Source organism: Pomacea canaliculata, linkage group LG2, assembly GCF_003073045.1.
Source record: "Pomacea canaliculata isolate SZHN2017 linkage group LG2, ASM307304v1, whole genome shotgun sequence".
NCBI classification, from domain to species: Eukaryota; Metazoa; Mollusca; class Gastropoda; order Architaenioglossa; family Ampullariidae; genus Pomacea; species Pomacea canaliculata.
In genome coordinates this window covers 39,368,544-39,390,364 of record NC_037591.1, presented here as the reverse complement: position 1 = coordinate 39,390,364, position 21,821 = coordinate 39,368,544, and the positions used below count along the sequence as shown (strand labels likewise).

The following is a 21,821-nucleotide window of genomic DNA, read 5'->3' as shown; positions in this document are numbered from 1 at the left end:
TAAAACTAGATGCCAATTTGTGTTGACAGGATCAGCATCTGCTGCCACACACCCATCACTGGCTGTGGGGATGGCTTCTTCCATTGATAAAGGGTCTGGAGGTGATGAAGCCATGCCACCTGATGTCTCCAACCACTCGCGTTCTTCATCAAAAAAATCTAACCACAGCATCCACAGTGTCCACAATGGTATTGCAGGTCCTTTTCCCTTTTATGATTTCTTGTAAAAAAATTGTGTTCTCTGTCAGTCATGTGTAACAGTATACTTATGAAAGCTTTTTGATAGACAAAAGAGTTATGGGGCTTTTTTAAAGAGTCAAAATTATGTGTTTTTTTTTTAGATATGCTGGGCACAAGATGTTAGCAGCTTCTTAAAAAAATTCTTTTTTTATAGGTAACAATGTCTACCATGTAGGATCACATACTCAGAAGACCATGGCTATCTCAATTTTTTAGTCCCTTTTCTGTTGTATGCCTTTATATAACTAAAAGTTAAGGTTGAAGAAATAACGTATTGTCTGTTTTATAATCACATTGTGCTTTTTTTTTTCCAAATCTAGCATTTTATCAGGTCATACAATTTTAGCTTCTTCCTTGATTAAGAAAGAGTTTGAATTCTGTATGTCTTGGCAGGTTCTTCAGTAGATTTTATAGATGTTTTCTAGACACTGCAGTGTAATGTTTCCTGCTGTTGTTCATTAGGTCCACTGCTAGAGAGCACAGACCCATGGATGCGGCAGTCCAATTCATCACTTTTGCGCACCAATCTTGACCTGAAAGCTATTCGGAACCGTTCTTTGAGCTTGGAGATCAGAACCGGTCATATTTACATAAAGGATCTTGTTTGTTACCTCTCTCTGCTGGAAGCAGGACGCCCAGAGGACAAACTAGAGTGTAAGAGAGCAACCAAGGCAACTCTGCTTAGTTAGGCTATAGAGTATGTTATGAACAGTTGAAGATCATTTCTATCTTGATAGCAAGAGCGTTTTCAAAAAACACATCCGAAACAAACCTACCTTGATACATTCTGTTTATTTTGCACTATTTAAAACAGAGACTGTACCCTCCGAGTCATTTAATCTGTTCTTGAGACAGGCACTTAAATTTATGCCAGTATCTTACTTTTCTTCTGGGTCCCTCTTCTACGGCATTTACTTATGTGATTGGCTTAAATAAAAACTCTCCCTGAAAGGCTGGCAGTTCTTCTGAGCTCTTGTATCTTACTTTCAGACAGTTTTTGTTGAGTAACAAACTCAAGTTGGAGTCTTTTCAGTATGAATTGTTGTATACCCATGTCATCATTTCCTTTTTATTGACATTTCATTTAGATTGGATGATAAATATCTAGGACACTAATAGGATAGCTTGTGAAAATATTCAAAGATACTCATGCTCCATATCTGATCATCAGTAGATCAAGCCGATCAGCTCTGATGTTTCAAGCTGGGATGGATAGTTCAAAACATTTGAAAGCTCTCTAGGACCCTGCAGAATATAGCAGCATATTATGTACAAGATTGTGTGAGAGGGAGGGGGAAGAGAGAGAAGATCCGTGAAGAAAGAAAGAAGAAATTTATAATGTTATGCTAACGAAAGCGTTTGTTTCAGTCATGTTCCGCCTTTATGACACTGATGGTAATGGGCTTCTAGACTCTAATGTAAGTACCAAGATACAATGAAACTAAAGAAGTAAAGATATCACCAGAAAATAAATATTATGTACTGTTTTATTTTGTGCAATGAACGAAAAGTGTCACTGAATTTAGACTGAAAAATTGTATCATTTTTGTTTGGCCTTATGACTTTTATTTAACAACTTTACATTTGGTAATCAGTTGTTAATTTTCCATTTTTTTATCTCCCCCTCCAAGATCGATTCAGGAGGGAAATCCCTGCCTAATGTAGAATATTTGTCTGCCTAGGATAGTTTCCTCAGCTCAGTTACTAGTGGGTTTTTTTTTATTAATTGGCCTGTGCAGAATGTTATGTGAAGTCTGATGTCATTAGATGTTTGAAAGCATAATTATACTATTCTGTCATCTTTGTCGCCCTGCTTCCCTAACCTGTTGAATTGTATGTTTGTATACTATGTTGCAGGAGCTCGACTGTATTGTCAACCAAATGATGTCTGTGGCAGAATATCTTGGATGGGATGTATCAGAATTGAAGCCCGTTAGTTTTGATCTCTTTTTCTATACTTTTTCATTTTGGGGTTTTTTTTTTTTTTGTATGAGGGGGAGTTTTATATTCATGCTGATTAAACGTTTTATCCGAAATCATTTCACAGTAGCCCATCAGTAGCTGTCTGTAAAATTGTTATTCTTTGGTTGTTATATATTCATGCCAGTGAAGCATAGTGCCCGACACCTTTACACAGTCTGTTAAAAGTGAACTTACTATAACTTACATCTACTTTTTATTAATGCCAGTGGCAGTAAATACATATCAGCTGTGTTTCTGGTTTGTAAGCTAGATAAATCTGACAGCAGAGAAAAGTGAATGTTTTCCATCACTGGATGGTTTAAATATGCATGAATATCTTTCAGATCCTGCAAGACATGATGATAGAGATTGACTATGACTCGGATGGAACTGTGTCTCTTGAGGAATGGAAGAAAGGAGGAATGACCACAATCCCCTTGTTGGTGCTGTTAGGGCTTGACAGTGTGAGTGGTATTTCAGATTATAACAGATATACCAAGAGTACTTATATCTGTGCATAAACATTTTCTGAATTAACAGTCATAACCACTGAGGCCGGGGTTCTTACCCCTAATTTTGGCAGAGTATGTGTGTTGTGGGATGTGCATTTTCAAAATATCATAGTAAAAATAACTTATGAATGTATTGAGATATATATTATTTTCTCATAAGTGCATGTGAACTGCCATGTCACCGATCACATTTCTCTTCTATAAACATCTCTTTACTACTTGCAAGACATCTGAGAAATATCTATGGCAATGTAGTACATCACCAATGAAGTTTACTGCCATTTGATCTACTGCTGAATTACTAAAGCCACCAAAACATTATTTCAGAATGTGCAAGATGATGGAACTCATGTATGGCGTTTGAAGCATTTCAATAGACCTGCCTACTGTAACTTGTGTCTCAACATGCTGGTAGGCCTCGGCAAACAAGGACTTTGCTGCACGTGTGAGTAACTTTTACATACTGCCCATAACTCCGTAATCTTCATTCAAGAAAAAGAGTCTTGAAAATTATAGTCTTATGAAACAGTCTCAGTGGGTTTTTAAAAAGTTTTTGTTTTACTTTATTTAATACATGTACAAGGTTTGTTAAATGTCAGCTAGTTTGTGTTGAGGGATTGTAATCTTGGTTTTGTTTTTGTACGTGCAAAGTCAGATGCTGTTTATTTGTAAAAAAAAAAATAGATTGAAAAGTATTCTTCAAATTTTAGAAGGAAATGTGAAAATGCTAGATTTTATTGTTAATTTTGGATTGGTTTTTGGCTTTTTATTTTTTTTTTGTTGTTGTTGAGGATATTGCTGTTCATTTTGCCATGTTTATTTATTATACTGCGTACATGTTGTCCAAGTAGCAGACATTTTCCACTTATCCTTCAAGCCTGTTCACCTCAGATGATCCAACAAATAGAATTTCCAGCACTTGATTAAAATTATTCTCCATGTACAATGCCACCCACCCCAACTGTTAATTCCTTTGATGTCATCAGTTCTTGGTTTATCAAACACATAAAGAAAGAAGTATTTTGTTTGGCTTCTGATGAAAAATATAGAGACATAGATTTTATGTAACATTTATCTTTCTGATGTTTTCCTTCTTCCAGTTTTGAGTAGCACATGGTTATTTCATCACTCTTTGATGTTGCAGTTTGTAAATACACTGTACATGAAAGGTGTGTTCAAAGAGCACCTGCTTCATGTATTACCACTTATGTCAAATCAAAAAAAGTGTCTCAGGTGAGTGAGGTGAGAAATCTTTAACACATTTTTCAAAACCAATGTGTTGCACAGTCCACCCACTGCACAGTCTTGTTCTTGCTATTGTAAGTTATGTCTTTACCCCTGCTATGCATGATATATGTAGATTATATCTTGGAAGGGCACCATTCTTATTTGCACAGCTGTTATAAAGTACTTCTCTGACAAAGGTAGCAGCAACAAATGGGCACTAGTGAGACAGGATAGAGAGGGGACTGAGATGAGTAGAGAGTGAACCAGTATTCTACTCCAAGTAAGCTAATGGGATGTGTGTGTCTTTGTTTGTAGAGGGTAGGAGTTGAACAGCTCCCAGGACTCTCCCTTTCTCACCAGGCATAATAGCCAGCCTTGAACTGCCCACCCATGGCTACTGGCGACTGGACCTATTATTATGAAGTTGCCTCAGTTGCCACTTAGGGAGACCATGACCAGACAGGGTGGGGTGGGGACCATGGGGGCTGAGAAAGGTCGTGAGGAGACCATAGGAAAATGGGGTGGATGGTTCTGGAATGTTTGTCAAAGTAGTGTAGCTTTACAGTTGAGAGATGCTTTTTGATTGTGGACGTGAGAGGGGAGACACTGCAGGCCAGCTGCCGAGTGAGACTGAATAAAATCTATGGTTATGAGGCAGTTTCGATGTTTGTTGTGTTCTTATACGACTATCCCACCCCTACATAGCCATCAGGGACTGACGTGTTGTTGGTTACGTGTGTATCAAGACAGGGGAGTTCATGTTGTGACAGGATGTCTTCTGAGGCAGAAAGATTAGCAGATTCTTAAGCTGTGACTGTGCATTCAGTCATACACACTTATATAGGATTATGAATCCAGTTAAAAAAGAAGTGTGCATATTGTGCAATAGGATCGTGCATGGCATAAGATAAGGCTACAGGACAGTTCAATGGCAAATGGAAATTTGAAGCAGTTCACACTGTGGGACAGAACAATGGACAACAAGGACAGAAGACAATGACAATGACACAGATGGCAATGATCAACTTTATTTGTCCTAGTGGGCAATTTGAATATGGAAAGGTGCAGTTAAACCTGTCTGAACCTATACAATATGGGTGAAGTGTTACTCGGTCAAGTACAATCAAGCCTCTGAGATAAACTCTTTACTGTTGTCAGGGTTGTTTGGTGCATGCATGTTGGTGAAATCTCTGCTTCATGCAGTATGTCGTTGGTAGCTTGATTCAGTGCAGGTCGACGTAGTTTTGAATTCAGTCTTAAATTTTCCTTGTTATAGACTGGATGTGATCACAGTGTTAGTTTTTCACAATTTTTTTTTATATATCCACACAAGTTTAATTGGCTAGACTATCAACAGGTTGTGTAACACTTAGTGACTGTTTGATTCTCCTTACTCTTAAAATTGCATCTTGTTTTTATCCTGAGAGCTGGTTAATGTTAAAATGAAAAGATGAGATGTTACATTATGGTTATCTTTGGGAATATTTTGGGTGGGATAGTAGAGAGGAAGAAGTAAAATCACAGAGAAACCTGGTAGAATCTCTGGTGACTAGCCTTGTAAACATCTTCAAAATAAGAGAAATTTTTTGTTGGGAATCCATGACTTAACAGTCCTTCAACTTGGTAACTGCATCTACCATCTGCTTTATTTTTTAGACCCAAATATTAAACATTTGTTGGCCTGCATAGGAAATAAAAAGAAAATATTAAAACCAAACTATTATAAAATGGAAGAAGATGTATTAGAAGACTCACAGAAGAGAAGGATCTTAAGAGCTAATTTTAATGTAATTACAAAATCTTTGCTCTTACAGTTTGTTATTACTGAGAATTAGACATTTTGGTGCTTTTAGTTGCATGTGTGTATACCAGTTGCCCCCCTTTCATTGCCAAGCCTTCCTTTGGTGCACACATATAATATTTTATTTGTATGTCTTGTACTTCCTTTACAAGGATAGCATGCATATATATATATAGCATTGAGAGTTATACTGCTGATGTTTTACCAAAATCAAATCCAGCTAAGTTCGTAAGAGACAAGAGCTGGTAAATAAGAATAATAAGGACAATCAGTGAAAGCCAGGGTGTCCACCAACAAACTGAAAACGAATGACACCAAAACTGAGTTCATTCCAATAGCCTCAATAGCAGTCTAAAAATATTTAGAGTCATCCCTCATCAAGAGTTGAAATAATTTGTTCATAACCAAAATGACATTTTAAGAAATGTTAACAGTGTGATCTGTACTTACCCTGGTAAAGTTTTATTGTAGTTAAGAATGCATGCTATTCATCTACAGTGAGAATCCTTTTTCCCACGTGAATAAAGTTGATAAAATAGAGGGAAAACTTTTATAATGAAGCAAGAAAGTTATACAGTGAAAGAATACACAAGGTAGAACTTTATGCAAGTGAAAATGCTTCTTTCTTAGGTGATTTCTTTCTGGTCTTTTGGTTTGTAAGATATCAAAGAGTTAACATTGGTTTTGTCAAAGGTAATGAACCACCATTGGGTGGAGGGTAACTGCACTGGTAAATGTGACAAGTGCCGTAAGTCCATCAAGTCATACAACGGAGTGACTGGTCTGCACTGTCGCTGGTGCCATCAAACGGTTAGTAGCCAGAAAATCTTATCAAACACAAGTACAGATGGTCATGTAACTGAGCATTATATTTCCACTATTAGCCAAGATTATAATATTGTTGATTTAATCAAGCAAATTATCCAGTTTTGTTGTTTGCCAGTTACGGAGTTGGAAAAGCACTTCAAGAAGTCAGTTAGGTGGCATAACCTATGGCCATGTAATGTGTGAAGTATTTAAAGAGAATCAGCTAGAAAATATTTAGTTTTAACTAGATACATGGGATTTCATACTTGCAGTAAAGAAAAGAAAGATTGAGATTAACTCAAAGTGAGATAGATCACAAATTGTTTACATGTCTGCATGTTTACAATATTACAGCTCCACAACAGATGCGCATCACAACAAAAGCCAGAATGTGACTTGGGACCATACCGTGACCATGTGCTACCACCTATAGCAGTCTGTCCAGCTGTTCTGGTGAGGGTTCCTTGTGTTCAGCCACATTATCCTGTGCATCACAACACACAACATATGAACACACAAACATAAAGAAATGCCGCTTCTAGTAGTTTGCTGTGGACCAATTGTTGCACTTGCAGCTATTGGGAAAATTTTCTGCACAAAAACTATTTGCTGTTGTAAGAAAAGAACTGATGCATTCAAAATCAGAGTGAGATTGCTGTATAACGACATTCCTTGAAATTTATTTCTCTTGATGTCACAAATGAGTTAATAAATTGTGAAATAAATTGTGAAACAGTAAAGGACGGTGTATCATATATTTGTCTTTGCATATAGGATCGACCCCGAGGACAGAAAAACAGTGAAAATAGGGGTGCTGAAGGGAGGAGACATCACCAGTGACATATCACCTTCTCTTGCCACACCAGTGGAAGAGACATTTGGGAATGTGAGCCTAGTTTTTTTTTTTTTTTTTTTTTTTACTTTTTTCCCTCTCTTCCAAACCCAGTTCCCTTCACTTTTCAAGGTTCTGTCTTTTCAGCGCTTTGGGCATGGTGCATACTTATTGCATTTTAATATCAACATGTCAAATGTCAACTTGTATGCCCCACTTAGTGATAACAGAACAGTCATTGGTCCAATGATCTGGTCATTTCCTGATTAATAGAAGCTCAGATATTTTGGCTTCAGCATAAGGTGTTTGAAAAAACAAAAACTTTTAATGTGTGGGATTCCTTCTTTGTGCAAGTGATATGAGATTGTGTGCATGACCTCTAATCACATTGCTTTACCCCCAGGTCCAAGGAGGCAGCTCATTTCAGATCACTCCACTGGAAGGCACACATCCTCTTCTTATTCTCATCAACCCTAAGAGTGGTGGGAAACAAGGGGCCAGGTATTTAACATAAGTACACTTCTACGTCACAGTCTGTTAAGCACCTTGGCAAGGCATGAGGCCTGAGTGTTACTTTTGCTTTGATTTCCAACAAGTAGCAATTTTCTTTATTTCAGGCTCCTCCGCAAGTTTCAGTATCTGCTAAACCCTCGACAGGTGTTCAACATGATCAAAGAAGGACCTATGGTTGGGTAAGCAAACTGCTTTATTGTGTACTTTTTTTTTAAGAATACGTTTGGAAGAAGAACAACCAGTGCTTCCTTTCTGAGATCTACTATTGTTTTAACAATCATCAATATACCTGTATGTATACAATCAATGTACATAGTTAATCATTGTCAAAGATCTGCATTTATTGTTTGGTTGTTGGAATAGACTGCAGTTTTTTGCGGATGCTCCCAATGCTCGTGTCCTTGTCTGTGGAGGTGATGGAACTGTAGGCTGGCTTTTAGACACTATGGGTATGTTTGTATGTATTTTATATTTGTGTGTTGTTTAGACATAAAACATTTTCTAGTTCTGTACTTTTTATTTCCCAGCCCAAAATTCCTTACTAATTTATTTATGGATGAAAAAAATTGAAAACAATCTCTCACACACACATGCACAAAAAATCATTTTCTTTGCAAAAATCAAGTTAGAGCTGAATACTACACCTAGTTACTTTGCTGTCTACATAAAGCAGGATGGTCTATTTCACATGCATGATTTCTTAGTTGCAATTAATTCTTTTCAATACTATATATATATACTCAAACATGGAGAAAGAGAGCTATAAAATAAAGTTTTTTAATGGTTTCAGATAAAGTAAACTTTAAGCAGCGACCTCCTGTGTCGGTCTTACCGCTGGGTACAGGCAATGATCTGGCACGCTGTCTCTGCTGGGGAGGTGGTATGTATTATGTTGCTGCATACTGCTGTCTCTTAAGGAGACTTCTTAATTGAATGAAGCATGATTGCTGCTACGAATAGAGCAAAAATCTAAGAAGTAGAAAATAAGTGAATAATTATTTTTCAATTTGAAAACAAATTTGTGAAACTAAACTGTGAAATAGGTAAGAGTAACTGCAGAGATTATAAACTTTTGATCACAGAATGCATTCTGAAGCTGTTTTGCTTTGTGATGGACAGGTTATGAAGGTGAGAACCTACTGAAAATTCTGCAGAAGATAGAACGCAGCACGGTCGTAATGATGGACCGCTGGCAGATTGAATTCAGTAAGCCTGAGGGGGAAGATGAGCAAGATGGAGATCCCATACCTTACAACATTATCAACAACTATTTCTCCATTGGCGTGGTAATTTGTGCAGTTACTGGCTTAGAGATAAAATGGCAAGTCCTAGCTTTCTGAAATTATAAAATTCCTGCCTCCCATAAAAAGCTCTAACAGGTGCAGTGCTATAACGTTTATTCATATTTCCATTCCAGAGGTAGCATAAAAGTCTTTTGTAAATAAATAGGACAACAAATGCTAAAGAAGAATCTTAATTTTTTTTTTTTTTCTCAGGATGCATCTATCTGCCATCGATTTCACGTCATGCGAGAAAAACATCCAGAAAAGTTCAACAGCCGGTAGGTTCTTGTTGCCTATCATTGTGTACTGTGATATGAATAGAGGGATATCTATTATTTGAATGTTTAAGATGCATATTGCTGTAATAACACTTTTAGCAAACACATTGCATGTTACAAAGCAGTTTTTTTTTAAAGCTGTAGTTTATATTTTCGGTCTAAGCTGTCATGACCACAAGTAATTTTTAGGAAATAGAGGCAGTAAGCCTTGACAGATGGTCTTACCTCTGTTGCGCCAAATGAGTATCATCACGTTTGAATCCTTGGAGCAGTGGTCCCTAGGTAGTCTCTGTGCAGCAAAATATGAAAATATGCTCAGAAATAATCAGTGACTTGTACATAAACAATTTGAAACAGGTAATTATAAGATGAAGCTGGGTTAGTGTGGATCAAGGAAATCCTTTTGCCAAAATGAGTGGATGAAAACAGGTCTGAATAGATTTGTATTTTCAGAATGAAGAACAAGCTGTGGTATTTTGAGTTTGGCACTGAAGCTCAATTCTCCTCAGCTTGTAAGAATCTACATGAACACATAGACATAATGGTAAGTACTGTTGATATGCATTGGGTCAGTTGGGGGATGTGTGGATGTGTGCATCTGTGTACTTGTACACACCTACTCCATCGCCTTATTTCCAATTTGGTCCAAGACCACTAAAGCTAAACAACTGAACTTAGTTTTCTTCTGCTTTTGTCAGTGTGATGGAGCCTCTCTTGACCTTGCCAATGGACCACGACTTGAGGGCATTGCCCTTCTCAACATCCCTAGCATCTATGGCGGCACCAACTTGTGGGGAGAAAACCCTAGTCAGAAAAAACGGCGGAAGGCGCAGAAGGCCAAGAAAGACAAAGACAAAGAGTTTTCTACGTCAAGCATGTCATCCGCAGAGCTTGCCATTGCTGTTCAAGGTGAAAGAATGCTGTTGATTTTGTTGAAGATTATTGGTCACATGCTAATAAACCCTGACATGCTTAGAGAGGCATCGATACTCTTGTGTATGTGTGCCCACGTGCATGCACATGCATCCTAGCAGTTCTTATGTAACTTTTATCAGCTCATTTCTTTTTTTACATTGTTCTGAAAGGGCAGGTGGATGTCCATATATATTGTTCATGTGTATGACCTTTTGGGCAAATATCTTACATTTGGTTGGTGTGGCTCTGTGTGGCAGCTTATCTTGACACTGTTGTGAAGGTATTGGTTGCTATGCAATATAAATGGTTCTATCTTTTGACAGATGTTGGAGACTCAATGATTGAAGTTGTTGGTCTGGAGAATATAATGCATGTAGGACAAGTATATGCAGGACTGCGTGGCTCTGGAAAAAGACTGGCTCAGTGTTCTCAGGTTGTCATCAGGTGGGTGCATCATTATTGCTGGCATTAATCCTGATGCTTGAGATTATTAGGGAAATGGTGGTCTCTAATGCTTCCATGTTCAATAGGGATGAATAAACTAAAATGGTTCTTGTTCATCACAGTAATAAGAAACATCACAACATTTTGAGCTTTTTAAGAATTGTAGCTGAAAATGCATTGATGGAGATCTGAAACTCCAGGTTCCATATGTCTGTTGAAAATAGCACAAATTGCAAAATACATCAGTTTTGAGTGCTTCATCTTGTGATAATGAAATTTTGACTCCACCTAGACTAAGACTAATTTTAATGACGTTAAAGGATCCTTTTGTTACTCTGGAACAAATTGCGATATGAATCTGCATGTCATTATAGCAAGACTTGTGAATAACATCACTGATGATATGTTTATCAGAACAAGAAAAAGATTCCCAATGCAGATAGATGGGGAGCCCTGGATGCAGCCTCCTTGTACAGTAAGCATTGCGAGCTGCTATTATATATGTGACCTGCCACCATGTAATGAGTTAAGTCGCACAGAGCAGTTTTGTAGCAGAGGCTCAGAAAGGTGATTTCCGACTTAAGACTCATTCTGTGGTGGCGGATCATATATAGACATTGCTATTCATGAAATAAGGATAAAGACATTTCAATTTGTGAAATAAGGACATAGATATCTTGTTATCGTACATCAGAGAAGTAGGTCTGTAGGCTGCTTTTGAGCAGAGAGCAAACAAGGAACTACAGAAATGTCCTGTTGGCCATTCTCAGAATCTAAACACTGAACACAAGGAATCCATGTTCATATCACCATTTGAAAGAATAAACAAGACAGTTCCATAAATATAGAATTTTGATGCAGATTTTTTTTTAAGTCACAATGCAGAGGCTGAGTACATCATCATCCTGCTCTTTTCAATAATGATTAACCAACAAGCCTCATTTCTGATTTAGAAGGAACAGTAATATTGATGATTTTGATATGTTGGTTTGAATCCATAAAGAAATAGGTGACAAAATTATTAAATAGCAATTAGCAAAACTGCTGACAGCTGTTTTCTTATTATCACATAAAGTGCTGTCTGGTAATAAACTGGTATTTTCATAATATGCCTGTCATAATTATATGCATGTTCAGATGTTTATATCCTGTATTTTCAGATTTTCATTCAACACAAAAACAAAGTGCCCATGTTGATGGCCCCACCATCCAACAAGAAGTCTCGGTTGGCCAAGCTTTTCAAGAGATAGTTACCATGTGTATGTTCCCATATGATGTTAAGTAAATTTGGCAAACTTAAAATAGTTACTTGCTCAAGCTTTGTAACGATAGAATTTTCTGTGTATATTTAGAAGGTCTGATGTATAACATGTAAAGTTATATGCTGAAAATGTTATTTTTGTATTTATGTAGGTGTACTTCAAAATGTTTAATTTTGATCAATATAGCTTATCCACGTTTTTGGTATGTAAAGGACATGTTTTCTTTATGAAGCTTACTCCTGGAAGTAATAAATCTATGAACAGAATATATGTGGATCCAAAATAGGATAAAAATTGGCATTTAGTTCAAAGAAGTTGATTTTTTTTTTTTTTTTTTTTGATTAATTTTGGTGATTTATTTTGTTTTTCAGGTAGGATGAAGAAATGATATGATGAGACACAGGGAGCACATTGTTACCTGCTGTCTTGTTACAAGACTCCCAGATGCTCCCATACGCATGTGCACTTGTTCATATGTTCACACATGCCAAGACTTTCACTCACCATCCAGAGTTTTGAAACAGAACCAACACCCTGTTCTCATAGACTATAAACATTCGATCTGCTCCATCAGACAGAGGAGTTTCAGCTGTGACCTCCAGAGGCAAATGTGAAATTTACTGGTCTTTCTTTTGCAAGCTTGAAAAAAAGTTGATGAAATCCTACAGAGAAATCAGAGGCAAAGTCACAACATTTGCTGCATCCTACTAAGCTGTCTATTGTGGACTTCACTCTCAATGATGTATTGGTGCTTAGGGTATTGGTGTTGGCAGAATGGGTCAGGTGCGATTCTAAGATAACCATTTGACATCTAGTTTTCTGTTGTTTTTTTTAAGACCAGCTAGCACAACATAGATAGTGTGAAATTGTTTTGAGTAAAGCTGCCAGACTCTACCTCATCCCTCTACTTGTTTTAAGGGAAGGGTTGTTTGGGTTTGTTTAGAGAAAAAGATTTTTTGGTATCTTAAGGTAGCTGTAAAGCTGTTAGAAGCAAAGATAACCCACAATGACATTTCAGTTGGATATTACCCCTACTACTGCTTTTCAAAGCACAAGTTGAGGCATAAGCAGTTTGTGTTCAGCAAAAATTGCTCTTCGGACAGAGATGCACCACGGCAATACCAGAAAGTCTTCTATGTGCTATGTATAGTCTGCTGTCTCTTGAGTGATCCCGCTGATGTCAGTGGCTTTGACATTGACAGGATATTGAATAATCAGCTACTACTTCTGTATCAGTAAGACAGCAGATGACAAGAGTTTGTGTGAGCCGATGGAAAACAAACTATATACTCTATTAGATCATGCATCTTTGAGTCAGAAGGTTGACGAGTGGAGACCATACCTAAAGAATAAGATGAGTGATTTACCCACAGTCTATGAGCCGATTGCAGTCTTTTAGGATTTTATTTCATTCACTTCTTCCAAGTAAAATCTAAATTTATTAGAAACAAAATGGAATTCGGATGATGGAATACACACAAGTCGTGGAAATTATGCTAATGTAAATATTTGGGGTTTTTTTTTTTCAACCTTGGCAGCCTGTGTGTTCCCGTTTTCTGTGATGATGTACCTTCGAGGAAGAACTCTCATTATCTCTTTTAACTTATAAACTTTGTTGTTTCATTTTTATTTATTTTGCAAAAGCCTGCAGATAATAGGAGTCTACCAACAGTTTGCATCAACAACACATCAAATAAGTGAACATTAGTTTTGTCAGCCATCAGTGGCAACACAGGGAAGTGAAGGAAGAAACAAAAAAGAAATTGTCCAGAAAATGATCTAGTGAATGGTGAAGGAAAAGTATCTTAACTTCAGAAAAGTGACATTACTTTTACAAGTACATGGTTGTCTGTGTATTACATGGGTACAGTTGATGGGAAGGATTATTCTCCTCTCATTATGGTGTTGAACATACATGTTCTGCTGTTGTTAACATTTGGGATTTCACTTTGGAATTGTGTATTACTACCTTAGGAACACAAGGAGAAAGACAAGAAAATGGGGAAAAGTGTCTGCCGACAGGTGTATAGAGCAAATGGAAATAAGAACCTGTAGTGTTGTAAATGTGTAAACAGTCGGCTTTGTAGTGCCTCACATCCCACAGATAAAAAGCTGCCACGAAGAGGTCAAGAATGCAACAATCAACTGAGATCAATCATATACTAGGTCATGTGTCTTCATTGGAAAAGTTTCAGCTCAACTAAAAAGCAAAAATCAAAAAGCTTATTGAGCTCACTGCCATATTTTGGGTTGTTTTCTGATGTCACCACTGATTGTTGCATTTCTGTTCATCTCTCAGATTCATGGAAAAACATCCTTTCAACAAAAACAAGAACTAGAATCAAAAACATTTTTAGGCAAAGTTTTCTTCTGAGACTAATGAGGAGGAAATTTCAAGGAAAGTAACTGCACTTAAATAGAAAACATCTAAAGATGACCAAAAAAAATTGTAAGCTCAATATCCTGTGGTTTATGTAAAGGCTATTGCTGGAAACTTCTCATCTTTAGGCTATTCAGGTTTCCATTTGGCAACTCCCAGAGAACTGCATTTGTAAATTGTTTTGAAGCCACATGAAGGATGTCTTTTTCCTCTCTGTGCAGGGCACTGCAAGTTCATAAAGTAATAGAAGCAAATGTGTTAAAAGGTATAGCATGCTGTGAAAGAATATATGTTTCAAGACAAATCAAACTGGGATGGTACCTACAGAACAGCAGACTTTTCACAGAGTGCATGTTCTTTGACAAGGTTCGTGCCTTGAATTGATTGGGTGAGTTATATCTCTGACCCATCAAACTTCTGATGAAACTGTATTTGATGAGGAAATCTGAAACCACCTGGTTAACATACTTTCAAAAGCAGCACAAGATTCTGCTTGCAAAGTACTTTTACAAAAAGATAAAACATCAAATATTGTTGTCATTGTTTTCCACTCACTGTTCGGACAGTGTATGTTTTCACCATCAAATAATGGCATGGCAGAAAAACTGTGCTAGCATCAACCTTTCTTAGGTCTGGGCCCACTTTTCAGACGTGCTGTTGTGCTGGCAAACAACCTGCCTTAGGTGTGACCTACACCTTTCAGACTTTTCCTGGCAAACAATCTGCCTTAGGTGTGAGCATACCTACTAGACTTGTGCGATGGCCATAAGTCAAACCAGCTCAAATTTCTTCAGGTCAACTTTGATTCTTATAACCTTGAACATTTGCAGCTCTAGTGTAAAGTTTTTTATGGCCTCACTGGATGTTTGTTGTTTAGATGACATGTTTATATATTATCCCTTCTTGGTGTCATTCCTCTTGTTCTCAAGAAATATGTGGTGTTGGTGACAGCTGCCTTCAACTTGTTTATCTACCTTGTCTTGTTATCTGACCTTTCATGTATTGTTTCTTTACAGCATCTTGTTATCTCATCTCCTGCATCATCACTAGTGTCTTTTTGTCAAACATTTCCTGTTCAGGGTTCGGGAAAGGCTTTCATCTTATGTAAGTGAATTGCCCACGCCCACTCGTTGTCTGTTGCCTCGTGTTTATTGTTTATTTCCTCACCCCCACCCAGTTTATATGTGATTACAGTGGTTCTAATGGGGTTTTTTCATTCTGAAGAGAAATGACTTCATAAATGAAAAGGTACTATACCTATTGCTTTTCAAGTAAACTGTCAAATTAGGTGAGCCTGTGTGTATCATTGTATAAAAAGTCAGTACATTAATTTTTTATACATTGTACAAATATAAATACATGAGTAAATTTGCAACTGTAAAACCATGATGTAAATGTCAGAATATTAATATTATTTCATTTATATATCATGGGCAGTCTTTAATGGAGAAAGAATACAGCTGTGTTACCTGACTTGGAAACATTTTGTTGGATCAAGCACAGGAAAGCATGCCTGGGACCATTTATATGAGATGCAGCTGAAAATGGTTCAGCTGGTAGATTATGTGATATGATTTGTTAGGTCTTCACAATTTATTCAAGATGCAGCGCATCATATAGTCTATTTTTATGTGACAGTACAAATTATTTTTGACTCAACTAGGAGAGAGAATAGCATTGGATAAATTTATCATTGTCAGGTTATAGAGATCGAAAGATTATTCCTCTTACCCAAAGCCTTTGCATATATACACATGCTTGCCCGCATGCACACACACACATATAACACAATGAGTAGATGTCTGTTGTACGCTTAATCTTTTGTTTTACGTTCCTGCGTCACAATAGCAGTTATGCTTGGCACAGGTTATATGTCATAGAAAATAACTGGGCAGCATAAAATGAAAGAGATGTTTTGGGACAAAACCTTTAGGTCGAGTAATTTATGAAATGGAAAAACAATTATTTTTTCAGATGGGAAGTGTCCTTTCTTGCTTGCACCATATGTCTGGCATCCTGACTACTGTCATTCCGTTTGACAGGGTGACAAGGGAGCTTTAATTTCCATGGAACTGACAGCATGTTGTCCTTTATTGTACTCCATGACATTTTTGAATAATTAAGTACTGGTTTCTGTGTTCTGTGTGCTAAAGGCTGCATATCTGTGTTTGCCAGTACTTTATTTGTCCATATGCAAACTTGCAAACAGCTAGTCACGCAAAAAAAAAATTTTTAAACTCTTGGATTCATGGAGCAGAATCAGAATCTTCCAAACTTCCAAGTGCTACCTTTGCTAGAGTGTACTGCAGGCCTAGAAGATGTTTCAGGACTGACCAATAGTAGATGCTTTCATGAGTGTAAAAGCTCTGATTTAGACCATTCTTGGTAAATTTTTTATTATTATGTTTCAGTTTTATTTCAGCTTTCATTTTAATAAGGCTTTTTGTTTTTCTCACAGTTAAATTCAGTGTAACAGTTTTTGAAACACAAGCTGTTCAAGAAACAATCTGTAGCAGTCTGTGGCAGTAAGCTGATCAGTTCTAAGACCACTGTTATGTTGAAATAAGCTTTATATAAAAATATAGATATACATCTTTACAGCATGCACCATCTGTGTGTCCAAAAGTCAAGAGAGAAAAGTTGGAAGTTACAAAATTGAAAAGAAATAAAATTCAGCAGTGTATTTTCCATGTAATCACATGGTGCCAAAGAATGAAATAGTGTTAGCAGCACATCAAAAAGCTTTTGTAAGATGTTGGCGAAGGGAAGATCATACCTGTGCAGGAAAGTTTATTTACATGATTGTGAAAACTTAATCTAAAATAGGAATGTTTAACACATAAATAGCATAACATTATTAGGCAGTTTCTTAATTTGCCTTGACAGTGCAATAGTGAACGGGGAAAGTATTGTTTGTAATCTCACAGGTCTACTCGGTGCACTTCAGCACTTATGCTGGTACCATGGTCATATGGTCTTCCTCCATGTCAAAATTTTCTGTTGAAGTGCTTGTTTATTTGTTGTTCTGCCTAGTACTCAAAAATTTGGTTTCCTGCTTATTGCAGGCAGTAGACTGAATCTGGATCATTTCTGTGAAGTGAGATTTCTTTTGTATGCTAATGCTAAATTTTCTCTTTATTTTTGCAAATATGTAGAATACAGAGAACATGCAAAGCTCAGCATTCAGATACCCTGAGAGCTATTTTAAGCTGATAAGGATATGGGTCAGGAGTGTACAGTGGTTATGTGTTACGTAATCTGGCTTGTTGAAACCTATCTTGCAGTCTCATCTGTAATCATAACCATAAACATTAATTGTTTCTTCCTTTTTCTTCCTCTTTGATGCAGAATTAGGCTGAGCATTTTACTTAACTTCATGAAGGATTTAATGAGAGTTCTGGCTGACATCTTTCAGGCTATGGGGACTTGAAAGGTGTGATTGCAGTAACTTGCATTTACAGACAATCTGAACGTATTGCTTAAAGCACATGCAAATTCTAGGATTGTTTTCCATTCTGAAAGGTTGAAGCCTGAATATTTATTTCCCCAAAAAAAGTATTGTTTGTTGATGACAAATTTAGTGGCAATAATTTAAAAGAAAAAATTGAAAAAGTAGCGTCTGTGGTGTTGACTGCTATTTAAAGAAATGACACAGGTCGGGGCCCCAAAGGACATGGAGGTGTCAACTTGCCTATTTACCTTCCGCTGGAAACTGGATTTACCAGAAAGGTAAAGGCTCGATGCGCTGTGTCCAAGATAAAGTGAACCAAATAGTCAGCGCACAAGACCACCATACAGTGGGATTCTTTACCTGCTTTCATCATACCAGTTTATGGTCAAAAAGGTTTTTTTTTCCCTTTTAATACAAAAATCTGCATTGCCATAAAAATAATCTTGAATATTATGGATTAGAGTGGGGCACCAAAATAACTGGCATGAAGCAAGATCTTGATTGATAGATGACAGAGCTGTAACTGGCACAATGCACCAAGGCAGAAAAAAAGCAGGCTTAACTTGCCAACAGGAAACCAATGAAACAGCAAAAATGATAGTATGTTGTCAGACATGTATGAAATACATGTAATCACTGAAAACTAACTCATAAAATAGCCATTGTCTTATCACAGTTCATTGGTGCAAAAACTGCATCATATGCTTACTGTGGAAAAAAAGCTTTATACATCAGATGGTTTTAGGCTAAGACCATTTGGTGAACAGTGTAATATATTTCCTAGCCATTGCCAAAAAGAAAAGGGGGGTTAGCTTTGATGTGCTCATTCTGTGATATCATTGTTGATAAATAACATGTAGATGATATAATTTTTATTGACAGTAATAATGACTCTTAAGACTTTTATCCAATTTCTGTGTAGTCAAGTCTTTGAATAAGTCACCTAGTAGCAATAGGAGTGGTAAAGACATTTTTTTCAGTCAGTGATTGTTGTATCCCTAACCAAATAAAATATCAGCAATGCTCTTGGTGAAAAGAAAGAGTTAGAGCTTTAACTCCACAGTCTAAACCAGGAACATGCTAGGAGATGATTGGCATGAAGTCAAACAAGTTGCTAGTTTCTGGCTGCATGAGTAAGGAAAGTCAAGTATATGTGTATTTGCTTGCCACACCTAAATTGTGTTTGATTATCACTGGATGGTAGATAAATTTTATAGAAAAGTATGTGCAGACAAATCGAGGTAGCCGTATGAAATCATTATTTCCCTCTGTTCACACTGAAACCTTCCTAAAAGTTATTAATATTTCTTTGTTGCCTAAATTTAAATGTGCTGTGACCTGTAACATTGGCTACAGCTGAACAGTTGATAAGAGGCGGAAAACGAAAGAGTAGAGGGTGGGAAATGCTACAAAATGTCATAGGGATTAAAAAACTTACACACATAACAAAACATGATGCATTGCAGTCTTTATCCTTGCATTTCTGGATCAGTCAGTGTTTCCAGCTAGTACTTCTGTTAAGTCTGTCCCCTTTCTAACCTGCAAAGATTACTGTGTAGATAAATGTATTGAAACTCTACAGTAGGGAAGAGTCGCATATAAATGTATTGAAACCATACAATAGGGAAGAGTCCCATATGTACATTCATTCACATGCTTACACACAGAGGGAACAAGTGTGCATTTTACATCTGTTTTAAAGGCTTAAACTTTTTTGATGCTATCACCATTGCTGTGAATTTACAACAGAAAGCTGTATTTCACTAGTTTCACTCAATTGACTTGTTGCTGTGCTTTTGCTTTTGATGTGGCATTCAGCCCTAGAAATCAGTTGATCCTTTCTTGCAGGCAGCCTGCATGCATTCCTGGATCCCTTGCACAGTATTTTTATAAACCAGATATTTATGTTTGGTGCAGTGGTACCAGCCAACAGTAGTGCCATTTACTGGATAGAGTTTGACTTCAAGGTCCCCTCAAAATAGAAAGACATTTTTTAAGTACTAGAGGTTGTAGTACATGTATTTTGCTAACTCAGTAATGCTGACAATTGTCACATTTTTAGTACATTTTGTATTATGCGCTTCTACTATTCTTTTTTTCCTTCTTCCATTTCTCTGTTGCAGAGAATATTTTGATTAAAGATTGGCACTTATTCCCTATGAGGAAGTTCAATTAAAAGCCTTGCTAGAAGTTTTTAGTAAGAAATAACCGTGGGTGTAGATGTAACTTACAGTACTTGGAAAGATGATTTTTTTTAATATATTTTGTAGCAATGCTGTAGCCTAAAGTCTCCTGTTAAGATCGCAAAGTGCAGACTGCATTATACTCAAATTAATTTGTAGGTACATTTATGTAACATTAATGGTACACTGGCAGTACATTTAATTCAGTTCATCCCAAAACTGGTGTCAAGGCATGTTCTTGTACACCAGTCCTAGGGGAGCTCTGATGGAGCACTTCAGAGGTAAACATGCCAGAGAGGGTCATCCACCACCCTCTAATCCCAGTGAATAGCCTGTCCACTCTTCCACATTAGTCACCCAGCCTTTCTTCTTTTTGGCACAGCGCTGTCTTTGATAGTCATGAGCAGTGACTTCTGGGGACCCACCAGGCCTCTGACTAGGTTGCATGTATTAATAGTATGTCAGTGGTGTACTGATGGCACAGGGATGATTTATGATAATACACTGATGTTACCTTGATCACAAGAGCTGTTGAGCACTGGTGGTCACCTCAAGTATGTGTTCCTGTGCAGCATCCACACATGGTAGGAGGCGGTACAAACGTGTACATTGACATGTTTATTTAATGCTCATCGATTTGTTGACACCATTGCATTTATCACTTGTTGATCATATTCATTTTGTCAAAGTGTTGTCTTCCTCACATAACAGTCTGCACAACTTGGCTGTAGGCTCAGTTTGTTGCTTTCTGTATATCTTACATTAATGTGATGGTTTTGCATCCCTGCAGGACAGGAATTGTTAGAAATAGGCCACTGGCATCTCCTGCATAATGTCATTCTGTGTGTACAAGCGGTCTTCTTTGTTATCGTCATTGTTGTAACTTTTCTGTATATGGGCTGCTGGGGAGTCAACTCGGAGAATTCCACGACTAATGATTATGTCTGAACTTAAAGTAAATTTGATTGAAGTGGTTGTACATGTACATAGGGTTTAATGAATGGTGTCATTAGCAGATTATACGGGATGAGGGGAGGTTGTGATGTCCAAGAGGGTTGGAAGGGAGATAATTGTGCAACAGGATTTTGTGGTAGAGTGGTTTAGCTATGACATTGCAGAGATAACTGAGAGGAAGGGCATCGGGTTTCAGAAATAAAACTAGTTATTTCAAATGATTTGCGTGTTTCTGTACTAACAGTTTCAGCTTATTATCACTTATTCCAAACTGTTTGTAGTGTGTTTGCAGTCAATGATTGTAACATAATCTGTGTTATCGTGTTCACAAGAGGTTTTGAGTTAGCGCACATTAGTATCAATATATAAATGCCATACATTTAGGAAAAATTGGTGAGAACTTTTCTTTTTGCAACAGTTTTGAGTGACTAATGAATGTTTATTAGTTTTGCTATAGTCAAGGGCTTTTTTATTCATCCTTGTCTCCACTTTTTCATGTTGTGCTCATTCCAGTTGTTGTTGTAAATACGACAGATCCAGCTTTTGTTGGCACAATTTACAACTGCATTGTGCTGTGGAAGAACTTTTTTAAAACCTTTGGGAGGTGTTTTTTTTTTTTTTGGGGGGGGGGGCGGGGGAATCGCTTGATAATATGCCTTGCAGTAGTGCATGCTTGTAACCGCCTTGTTTAAAGATTATTTTGCTAGTAAAAACTGTAAGGTTTTGAAAATATTTTTCAAGATGTTACTAATACATACTAAGTGCTTGATCATCATCT

At 37.1% G+C, this 21,821-nt stretch overlaps 1 protein-coding gene across 1 annotated transcript in view; it reads left to right on the top strand.

Annotated features, from left to right (window-relative positions):
- Positions 1-21,264, top strand: part of LOC112556043 (diacylglycerol kinase beta-like) — a 63,774-nt gene extending 42,510 nt beyond the window's left edge. The window contains exons 7-29 of the mRNA XM_025224658.1: positions 30-188; positions 702-893; positions 1,608-1,657; positions 2,097-2,171; positions 2,546-2,665; positions 3,041-3,158; positions 3,858-3,946; positions 6,435-6,551; positions 6,903-7,001; positions 7,124-7,194; positions 7,323-7,434; positions 7,784-7,881; positions 7,998-8,072; positions 8,257-8,342; positions 8,684-8,773; positions 9,013-9,179; positions 9,390-9,454; positions 9,908-9,998; positions 10,153-10,363; positions 10,693-10,813; positions 11,228-11,288; positions 11,974-12,072; positions 12,447-21,264. Of these exons, the coding sequence (XP_025080443.1) occupies positions 30-188; positions 702-893; positions 1,608-1,657; positions 2,097-2,171; positions 2,546-2,665; positions 3,041-3,158; positions 3,858-3,946; positions 6,435-6,551; positions 6,903-7,001; positions 7,124-7,194; positions 7,323-7,434; positions 7,784-7,881; positions 7,998-8,072; positions 8,257-8,342; positions 8,684-8,773; positions 9,013-9,179; positions 9,390-9,454; positions 9,908-9,998; positions 10,153-10,363; positions 10,693-10,813; positions 11,228-11,288; positions 11,974-12,063 (2,357 nt within the window). The 3' untranslated portion in view covers positions 12,064-12,072; positions 12,447-21,264. The remainder of the gene's footprint in view (positions 1-29; positions 189-701; positions 894-1,607; positions 1,658-2,096; positions 2,172-2,545; positions 2,666-3,040; positions 3,159-3,857; positions 3,947-6,434; positions 6,552-6,902; positions 7,002-7,123; positions 7,195-7,322; positions 7,435-7,783; positions 7,882-7,997; positions 8,073-8,256; positions 8,343-8,683; positions 8,774-9,012; positions 9,180-9,389; positions 9,455-9,907; positions 9,999-10,152; positions 10,364-10,692; positions 10,814-11,227; positions 11,289-11,973; positions 12,073-12,446) is intronic.
- The last annotated feature ends 557 nt before the right edge of the window (positions 21,265-21,821 follow it).